This window comes from Populus euphratica, unplaced genomic scaffold (genome assembly GCF_000495115.2).
Source record: "Populus euphratica unplaced genomic scaffold, PopEup_1.0 scaffold103.1, whole genome shotgun sequence".
Classification (NCBI taxonomy): domain Eukaryota; kingdom Viridiplantae; phylum Streptophyta; class Magnoliopsida; order Malpighiales; family Salicaceae; genus Populus; species Populus euphratica.
Genome location: NW_011499891.1, coordinates 576744 through 587662, shown reverse-complemented (window position 1 = coordinate 587662; position 10919 = coordinate 576744). Strand labels below are relative to the sequence as shown.

General features: G+C 35.3%; 1 protein-coding gene across 2 annotated transcripts; it reads left to right on the top strand.

The window, feature by feature from the left end:
• The first annotated feature begins 2508 nt into the window (after nt 1–2508).
• Nucleotides 2509–10264, top strand: LOC105131205 (poly(rC)-binding protein 3). Of its 2 annotated transcripts, none has more exons than XM_011034072.1 (7): nt 2509–2672; nt 3325–3850; nt 5949–6201; nt 7094–7239; nt 7324–7602; nt 8318–8512; nt 9710–10264. In XM_011034072.1, the coding sequence occupies exons 2-7, from the start codon at nt 3335–3337 to the stop codon at nt 9881–9883; spliced, it is 1563 nt and encodes a 520-aa protein (XP_011032374.1). In that variant the 5' UTR covers nt 2509–2672; nt 3325–3334; the 3' UTR covers nt 9884–10264. The 2 variants fall into 2 exon arrangements, with proteins under 2 accessions (XP_011032374.1, XP_011032371.1); XM_011034069.1 differs by having other exon boundaries at nt 7091–7239.
• The last annotated feature ends 655 nt before the right edge of the window (nt 10265–10919 follow it).

The window sequence follows — 10919 nt, the reverse complement described above, 5'->3', positions numbered from 1 at the left end:
CAAGATTTACTTGTAAAATCTATTCTATATAGAAGCATTGTAGGAAAAATAAATCTGAAAGGACTCGAAACTAGAGGCGACGCGCCCACAACGTTCACTTTGCATCTGTTGGTAAGAAATAAAATGTTTCTTGTGGTCAGGACCTGACCATCTTAATTCTACCTGACAATGCCATCTATGTCATACATGGATACTTAATGACTGAAATCACATCTGTCATTCATGCTTAAACAGGCATATCGGCTGACGTATTGATTGAAAGCCTTTTCTTGCCCTTGAATTAGATTTTGCTAGGAATTCGTCAGTTATGGTGTCTGGAAACTGCTCTGCCTCCATTGCGACTCTGTTCAGGGTTTTAACAAGCCTTTCCTATCTATCAGTCCATCAGATAGAAGTTTCGTGATCAATGATCACTTCTCAGGATTTCATTCGGTATGCCTGGATCTTAATGCTGAAAATGATTTGGAAATCAACAATAATTCCTTTTCTTCATTTTTTTGTTCGAAGTTCTGCATGCTTCAAGTTGCAAACATCTTGTAATTATTTCTACCAACCCAAAATTCACAGCTGTTGTGATGATGATCTGACAGAATCATCTCTAAGCATGCATACAGCTTACTTCATCTATTCTTGGTGAACTATAAGGGATAGTTCCTCCCATTACTTTGCAAATTTACAGATTGTCATCCTATATTTTTCATGTCAGTTTTAACACTGTTTCCTGATAAATTTAACTCGCACTCACCTGGAGTGATTCTTGAGGGATAAATATTTTGCAATATGAACACGTTTGTCATATTCAACTAATACAGTCGCTGATTCGCAGTGTAGAGTGTAATCCTGATAGGCAAACAATCATCTGCCTTTCTTTCCTTTATAGAGAAGCTCAAGTTTGCAACAGTTTTGTCTGCATTTACACAACCCAACTTTAGACAGTATCTTCAGGTCTGGATGCCTTAATGACCACGGAGGCTTGGACATTGACGGTGGACTATCCTATCAATAACCAGTCCGAGTCTTCTTCATGAGTCGTGGTGTTAGATTCCATTGAAATGTAGTTGACAAAGCTTGTCAAAGATTCAGGTTTTGAAGAAATTTATATGCAGGTAACCTAGTTTTTAAACTATACAATCTTGGAGATTGACAGAGGAGTAGGACTATTATTAACTTAACAAGAAACCCAAAAGGAGAGGGGATTTTACAGTCTTTCACGAAACACTTCTAGTGTTTATTTTTTCTTTATTTTTTAAATTTCTTTATTTAATATTAGATTTTTTGAAAGTGTGTTTTATAATTTTATTTTTTTATAAAATTATCGTAATCTTATAATTAAGACTATTTAATTAATATGACTTGAGTTTTATTTTTTTTAATCAATTTTTTTTAATTTTATCTTTTAATATTGAATTAATTGAGAAATTAACTTCATATTTTGTTTTGATTTTGTTTCTATGAGATTAACTCTATTTTATGATTTGAGTTATGAGTTTTATGAGTTAACTTAAATTAAAAATTAAATATTATAATTTGTTATATTTTATTTTTTATTGAAATATTTTGTTTTCATAATTTGAGTTGTAAGTTTGACAAGTTAACTTAAGTTGAATTGAATTATTTTTTTGGATTTTTTTTAATTTTATTTTTTAACATTGAGTTTATTAAAAACTAAGTTTATTAAATATTGAATTTTATAATTTGTTTTGATTTGATTTCTACAGGATTATTATAGTTTCATAACTCGACATGTAGATTGATAGGTTAATTTAGGTTGATCCAAATCAAATTAATATATCATTATCTTAACAGTTATATAAAAAATATCATTTTAAATATTTATTTTAAGTATATATTATTTAAGTTATTTCTAGACTCGTTAAATCAATTGAGTTTTTTCGAGTTAATCATCATATAATTTAAAATTTTTTAACTATAAAAAAATAACAATATCTAAATATTTTTTATATATTTTTTTTATCCAACTTGTGACCTAGGGTTTAATGATCTTATCTAGAAATTTATGGACAAGACATTGCTTGCAAATATATATGGTTTTTATTTGAAGCATTTTCTTGCAGGATAAATTGAATGGCAGGTCATTTGCAAAACAGAATTTTAGGCTTATTGCTTCCAAATTTTCACCTCTCAATTTGCGTTCAATTAATCTCTCAACACAAAAAAATATATATACAAAAAAGATAAATGTTTTTTTTAGGAGAAAAAAATAAGTACATCTCTAAGAAATTTAGGAGAGAAGTATTTCAAAAACAGAATTTTTTTAATTAAAAAAATATAAAATAAATATTTCTCCACTCTCTAAAATTACCGAGTAGTTACACTTTACTTTTTCTTTAACAGTGTACTTCACTGGACTAGCCCATTATAAGTCATCATCCAACCCAACCCAGCAAGGGTTATTTTCGTCATCTTGTCAAAACAAGGACCACATTGCAAAATCGAGATTCTTATCTGGGCCACAAAAACAAAACCCTACAAATCTCCTTAAAACTGAAACTCATGTTGTAAAGCTCACACACCTCGTAATCAGCCGCGCGCTCTCCACATCTGCCGCAAGATTTTCCGTTCTTGAAAGACCTAAAACCTAAAAGATCAACCAAATCTTTATTTAACACCCACTTCTTTACAAAACCCAGATTTTCTACTTGTCTCTTAATGTAAGTTCTTGCTAAAATTCGTCGTCTTGGTGCTTTATTACGGTACTTCTTTTGGGATTTAGGTGATAGTGCTTGTATTACTGTTGTTGGGTTTTTCTTTACTGCTTTTTTTAAAGTTATTTAGGTTTTTAACTACGACCCTTTAATTTTTTTTGTTAATTAGCGATTCTTTACTCGTTTTTGTTCTCAATAAGGGATTTTTTTTAGATTGTGAAATTAGGGTTTGCTGTTTTCTTGTTTAATGTGGGTGGGTATGAAATATAATATAGTGCATGATATTTATATGGGCGTGCTTTCCGCGGATTGACATGTTTTTGTTTTGTTTATGTTTATATATTGGTGAGGGGTTACTGGGATTGAGTTTTTTATTGATTTCTTTTTTTAAGAATTCATTAATTCTTGACTATGAAATCTTTATCTTTAATAAATGAAGAAGAAACTAGGAGATTGTTTTGGTAATTTTAGTAGATTGTTGCTAATTTGAAGTGTGCATTGTTGCTAATTTTAGTAGATTGTTTTGGTAACATGCTGCTTCTACTGAAAATTGAAGTCTCGAGTGTTGAGAGTTAATTAATTTAAGGATTTCTATGCTTTTATTTGTTCCATGTAACCTGGATAGTTGGATTTTATAAATTACCTTTCTTTCTTACAGCGCCGTACTGATGGCTGACCTTGATCAAGGCTTTGGTGAACATGAAATGGATCATGGTGTGGACCTTTCTGCTGATCACGGTGTTGGTCATCCTGTAGACCATGGCTTGGATGGTGCCACTGATCATGGCTTGGGTCAATCTGTGGATCATGGTTTGGATCATGCCACAGATCCTGGATTGGCAGTAGAGCATGACATTGATCGCTCTATAGATCATCATGTGGATCCGTCTGTAGACCATGATGTGGATCACCCTGTAAACCATGACATAGACCATGCTATTGATCAAGTGCCTGAGAATTTTGAGGCTTCAAAGCAAGGACAAGATGAGGATACAGTCTCTGGAGGAGGTAGTGAGAAGAGGTGGCCTGGATGGCCTGGAGAGAGTGTGTTTCGGATGTTGGTTCCTGCACAAAAAGTTGGCAGTATCATTGGCCGCAAAGGGGAGTTTATTAAAAAGATAGTCGAAGAGACAAGAGCTCGCATCAAGATACTTGATGGTCCTCCAGGGACGACAGAAAGAGCTGTAAGTTTTTCTTTTGCTTTGTCTCTTATTTGTGCAACTAGGTCATCTGGAAAATGTAGAACTAGGATGATGGGAAGAATATGTAGATGCAAAGTGTTTGATGGAAACCTCCCATGAATGAATTCATGTATCATCTGATTCTACTAGAGCATGCTTTTGTGTTTTCTTTTCTTTTCCTGCTTTCCTTTTCCTCTAAGAAATTGATAATTTGAAATGTATAAGCAATTTTCAGGCATTGCAGAATATTTTCATGGTGTTAGTTTAGATATGCTGCTGGATTAGAAGTTTGGTCAACTATATATAACACGTCTAGTATTTTTCTTAGGAATTTTGATTGGTTGCTATTTAAATTTCTTTGCGAACACACGATCGGTCGATCTTTGCTTTAAGCTATATTGATGCAACAATGCATAGAAGAAGGTAGATAATTGACTTAACATCAATTACAAAGAAAGTTAGTCTATGGAAGAGAGGTTGATAGGTCAAGCTTAATTTTATGAATCGACTTAACTTCATAACAAAGAATCTAGCTTATTAAAGATATTGATAAAGGAAAGCTTTTAGATTACTCCTTAGCCATAAATTTAACTTTTATTAAGAAGAAAGAGTTTTCTAATTGTCACCAAAACATCAAAGAAAATGGAGCCAATCATTAAAACACACATCACCAGTCGAAGCTGTAAAACTTCTTTATATCGTTTGTAAACTGAAACAAAATTTTTGCAAATGATACATAATTATTTAAAATTCTTAGAGAAAGATCTGTAATTGCTGTTGGATATCTGATTCAACTGTTTCCCATCCAATCCTTTGGGTTTTTTTCTACTGACCAGTATTTTTCTTGGAAGTCATTTGTTTCTATGAATATCCAAGCAATGTATCTATCTGTACCTTTGCAATGACATTCAAAGGGAGAATTCTTGGTAATGTCACTCATTATCCTGTCACCCTTTGTAAGCATTGTTATTTCCTAAAGCTATAATTGGGAATTAAGATATTAATCTTGAAGAGAGAACCTAAGATATGATCATTTAACTTCAACTGAATCATTATTGTAAAAGAATGCGTAATTGAAAAGAAGACAAAAAGCCTCATCAGAAGAAATCGAGAACATATAACAGAATTGCTTTTATTGCAATAACAAAATGAATCTGTGCAGGTTCCGTCCGCAAATTTTTAAGCAACGAATCAACCATCATTAGGACCCCAAATTTGAAGAACCAAAGATCCAGATTGCTGGGAACAGCATTGTGCATTACAAAGTGCTGAAAAGTTGATTTGAATATACAGACGTATTGTACGGACAGTGTACCAAGAAGCTCTGCAATCTTTCTGGTAACTTCAGAAACTGCATGGTTGATTTCTGCCGCAGCTTGTGAACACCACAAGGAACCTGTTTTAATCAGCACAAGAGGATGCAGAAGATGTTAATACCAATGTGCTAATCAAAATCTTCCATAATATACTTAAAAGAATTAAGCATTAAAAGCAGTAAAAAATGTTGGTCAACTTTACTAAATAATTCACCGAAACTTGTCAATCCATGTTTTTTTCTGTTATTTTCTTGATAAAAAAACTTTCTTGGTAGGGATGATGATAACTTGGTCATCAAAAACATGATTCAAGAGCCAGATCTAAGTTTGAAGTGTAATAGTAACCAGTCATTAACTCTTGGTCAGAAGTTTAGGTGGGAAAAAAAGATTAAATGTTATGCATGAGGAAGTTGTGAAGAAATTTTTATGTGACAGCTGCATTAGATTTGACATCATGGTAAAAAGATAACCAGGCAATGAATTTATCGTTCATGTAAGCTGTTGAATTTTGAAAACAAAATTGAGGATTCATTATCTGTAGAGAAGAGGAGAATAGTGCAATAATAGCCAATGCTTGTGTTTAAACTCTAATTTAGTTATAAAATATATTATAATAGGATACCTTCTATTTTGAAATGTTATTTAGAAAGAGTTGCTTCTTTGTCTTTTATTTAATAATTATCTCGTGTTGCTCCATCCAATTTCTTTCCCTTCCCTTAATTCTCTTGGACTTGAATCATATAATAATTTTTCCTCAGCTTCTTATACAACATTGTTATATATAGGTAATGGTATCTGCCAAGGAGGAGCCTGATTCCTCTCTTCCTCCTGCTATGGATGGCCTACTGAGGGTTCACAAACGCATTATTGATGGTTTGGAGGGTGATTCTTCTCATGCTCCACCAAGCAGTGGAGCTAAGGTTTCGACAAGGCTGCTAGTACCAGCCTCACAAGCTGGAAGTTTGATAGGAAAACAAGGGGGAACTGTTAAATCCATCCAAGAGGCATCAGCTTGCATAGTTAGAGTTCTTGGTGCAGGTCATCCTCTTTCACTTCTGAGTTAGAAATGCTGTAGAATTCATTTCGTTACCAGTGTTCTCAAATTTAGTTATTTTTGTTTGTTGTAGTGAAGCTATACAGTTGATTTGGCATTTTTAGAAAATCATATTTTGTCAATAATGGTTTCTGGTTGCTATGGGTTTGTGTTTCCTCAATTGTTCTATTGCATTTTATTCTGTAGTGACAAATTAACCAAGTTCTTTGTAAATAGAAATTATCTTAAATAGTTGTCATACTCTAACCTTACTAATTAAGTTTCTGAGTAATGGTGGAGAGGTGAACCAAGGGTATTACTGCATTGCTTTTCTTTACCTCTGTAATGCATGCCGTTATTTTTGCTGCTAAGTTGTTTATATTCCTTAACCACACCATTGCTGACAATGCCTCTGACTCTGCTATTTTTTCCACTGCCGCCACCAGTCTACCACTGTTGGTTATTTATAGCGGCGCCATTATGATGTTGGTTTTAATATCTAATCAGTGACCACCACAAGCAATTTTTATTATTGAGGTTCAGGATTACATAATTTATTATTGGGGCTCATGATTACATAATTCTGAATCCTAAGATTAGTAACACCCATCTGACAAGTGCAAACCTTTTTCGCTAAAAAAATTTTGGGCAAAATTATTTAAGGATACTCATTTAGTGGACCTTTTTGCCCTCACCCCTCTCCTGCCCCTGCTTTATTATGAAACTCATCATAATAATTGGTACTATTAATGCCTCTTGTTCCTGGCTATGAGTGTCTCATATGCTCATTTTGCTTTGCTAGTCTTCATGCTCTCGATTCAGATGCTGCTTGATTTACTGCTGAATGTTATCAGTTCATCTGAACTTTTTATTTGTTGGATCAAACTGGTGCAGAAGAGCTTCCAGTTTTTTCTCTTCAAGATGATAGGGTGGTTGAAGTATTAGGGGAACCAGTTGGAGTGCACAAAGCAGTGGAGTTAATTGCATCTCAGCTCAGGAAGTTTTTAGTCGACCGAAGTATAATTCCATTGTTTGAAATGCAGGTAAGCTGCTCTTCATTGAGATTGGAATGACTTTATCTATTATGGCTTGAATAGCCTTATGGAATGATTTATAATATTTATCAGATGCAAATGGCAAATCCTCCAATGGAACAGATGCCACCACATCAATCATGGGGTGGACCTCAATCCCTTCCTCTGAATCCTGTTGGAGGAACTGGTTATGGCCAAAATCCCCAATATATGCAGCCTCCACGGCAACTCGACAATTACTATCCTCCATCTGACATGCCACCTCCAATGGAAAAACAACCTCACCAGGGTATATCTGCATATGGTAGACAAACACCCATGGGTGGCCATGCATCATCAAATGCCCAAGCAGCACCATCAATGATCACACAGGTTATGTTATTCTCTTTTGTTTTCACCCCCTCTCTCATCAAAGGAAATTTAAGATGCTATTTTCTTGTTGGAGATGATTAGGATGTGGGATGACATGCCTGATTTGTGAAGCAGAAAGGAAAAAAAAAAAAGATTTTATGTGCTATATAAACATGTTCTTTTCTTTTCTTTCCCCCCTCATTTGTTAAGGAACGTCAATCATTGTGTAAAGTAATTGTCATGCTTTTGAGAAGAGTCCTTTGTTGTCTGGGTCCATCCTTTGGAAAATGTTGTTGATTGAACGTGATAGAGATTGATGATGGGTTATTGACACAGATTTCTTGGGGTTGGCAAGGGTGGTGTAGTGCTTACAGGAAGCTTTGTGTAATGCTATAATTTTCCATAAAAGAGTTCATATAGTAGCTTTACAGCCCAGATTATGTAGTGGAATGAAAGACCTGCTAAAACAAATCACATACAAAGATGTCTACAATCATTTTTTCTGAGTATCATGTTGTTTTTTTTTTTGTTTGGGATGGGTCTTTAATTTTTCTTAGGCTTTGAAATGAGAATATAATCTTTAGCTTGGTTAACAAACTTTTTCTGCCATTGCAAATGAAACAGTTCTATTTATTTTTTTCCAAACCAAATAACCTCATCCTGTATTTCTTGCTGGCACAGGTCAGCACTTTTTGAGGTTTCAAAATGATTGATGGGTTTCGGGGTTCTTGTGCAGATTACACAACAAATGCAAATTCCATTATCTTATGCTGATGCTGTTATTGGGACAGCTGGTGCAAGTATAAGCTACATTCGACGTGCTAGTGGGGCAACTGTTACTATACAAGAAACTAGAGGTGTTCCCGAGGCAATGACAGTTGAAATCAGTGGAACTGCTTCTCAAGTCCAAACAGCTCAGCAGCTGATACAGGCAATATTCTGTGCTTTATCTCTTTAACTAAAATTGATCTTCCCCTCTCTTTTCTGGATATATCGTATTTGGACTAAATGTTTTTTATACTGCTGATTTTATCTGAATGGGTATTTGCTTGCAAGAATTGTTTAAATGGGATTTTGACTAGGCTTGCTTCTATTTATCAAATGGACCTTGCAATAGGAGGTTGTGATATTGTGGTCTCTAGGAATGTCATGAAATATTTGTTGAGGTTTATGACATCTGTTATGTGGAGTGTGTCTGTACATGCATGCAGGCAATATTGGGAAAAGTGAAATTGATGCAGGAGGGTTTATGTCAGTAAATACAAACATATTTGGTATAATAGAAAGAGCCTCTTAGAGATTTTTTAAAAAAATCCATGTGCACTAGGTGTAATTTTAGTTAGGTCTCCATGATTTGAATTGGAGGTTCTGGACAAGATTATGTAGCTTGCTAGCTATCTATTGTTGCGGCTTTTATGCCTATGACCCAGCCCAAGACCTGGGTCGTTGGTTGGGTGGTTTAACCTGTAGGTCAGCGAGTTGACCTTTTTCTATTGTTTTTTTTATTGAAAGATGTTTCAGATTAAAAAAAAAAAAAACTAAATGGTGAAAAAAGAATCATTGATCACCTGGGTTTTGATTGGGTCGCATGTTGACCAGCAAGGCCACCTAATCAACAGGTTTGACTAGGTCAACTCCCCAAGCGATTCAAAAGCAAACCTACCCTGGGCAAGTCCCAGGTCGACGGGTCACTGGGTTGGCTTGCTAGGCCAACTTTGATAACTATTGCTTCATAGTGTGAAGCTGCCCAGTAAATTTCTTGCTTAGAATGACGTCAATAAAAGAAGATAGTGTGGGGAAGAAGATTTGAAGTTTTGATGGTTGATTCTTATAGTGTATGTGTGGTTGGCCTAGTTCACGTGGATGAATGCAATCCTAACCGAATTCTTCTTTTGATGTAACGACTGGCTTGAGTAATCTTTTACTAGATGGAAATTGCTGATGTTTTTGTATTCTCATTTGTGTAAAGAAATTGTTCTTTTTTTTTAATGAGATGGACTTCCAACATTTGATTTAATAGTTTGGCTAAATATGGTTGTTGGAGATCCCAGCTGTTGATTTGCATGAATAATAGTGCATATGCATTTCATTGGATCGCCCCAGTTCTGATGTGGCTCTTCTGTTGCAGAATTTCATGGCTGAAGCTGGAGCACCAGCACAGCCTCAAACTGGTGGGCCTGCTGACCAGGGGTATAATCCTTATTCTCACAGTTCAGTGTATGCTTCTCCACCATCCAATCCAGAACACACAGGCCATACAGGGGGTTATAGCTCCATGTATGGTGCAAGCTTTGGGTACTAAGCAGCTCCTAGCTGGTTTGCTCATGACGAGACTTGTAATGATTGTGAACTTAGATGATAAAATCAACAAATAATCTGTTAAGGCTGCTGCAGTTGTACTTTGCATCTATAGATTATTGGTTAGACAAAATTACATGTTAGATCCATTGTCTGCTTAGGCTTGACTATGGGGTTGCCCGTACAATGTTTTACTTTTTTGTGCAACCTTAGCCATGCTCAACTCTTCCATGATGGCTTCGTTCGTGGACGAAAATTTGTCACCATTAGGGTACTTTTGCTTCCAGTAATTCATCTTAATGTTCTGCGTTTGTTCATCCTTGTGGAGTGTGTACTTTGTAGAGATTTTTGTGAATGGCGAGGCATGACCATCTTGTTAATTTTCTACCAGCATGAATCATAACCTGTCTCTTATCTCACCACATCTGGTTCCTGATCTTTGTTTGTATGGTTGGTTAATTGGTTAGTTTTGAGCTTTGTTTGGTTGTGTGAAGGCTAATGTGTCTGCGAGAAATTGATTCAGTCTCTTTAGTTGATTGCTATCCCAATGTTGATGGGTATGCTCTCTCCTAGTGTTCATTTTGTTTGTTGGAAGTGTCATAAAATGCAATTTGTATAGAATCTGTGTAGGAAGAGTTTCCAGTCTGAACTGATGGACCAATCAATCTAAAGAAAATGGTTCTGGTCGTTCAAGGCAAGGCATTTTGGAATAGAAGTTTCGTCCATCACGGTTATTTCTTACAGTTAAAATGCAAGCACCAACATGTATTTTACGATTAATTGTTGGTAACAGAAGAAGGTTGTAGTTTGTCTTTGAATATTTCTCCCCAATGAGTTTCTCAGAAAACCCCTCATTCCTAGAACCACGAGCTACCTGATGGCAGTCTTTGGACCCGATTTAACTGTCCAGGATAACTTACTCGGGGAGGAATGGTATTAATCTATTAGAAAGAGGGAGTATCGGGGCTCAATTGTTTGTATCAGAGATCGGTGGTTCCTTTGCTGTAGGCTTCACAAAAGGTTACGTGCCAAAGTCTACC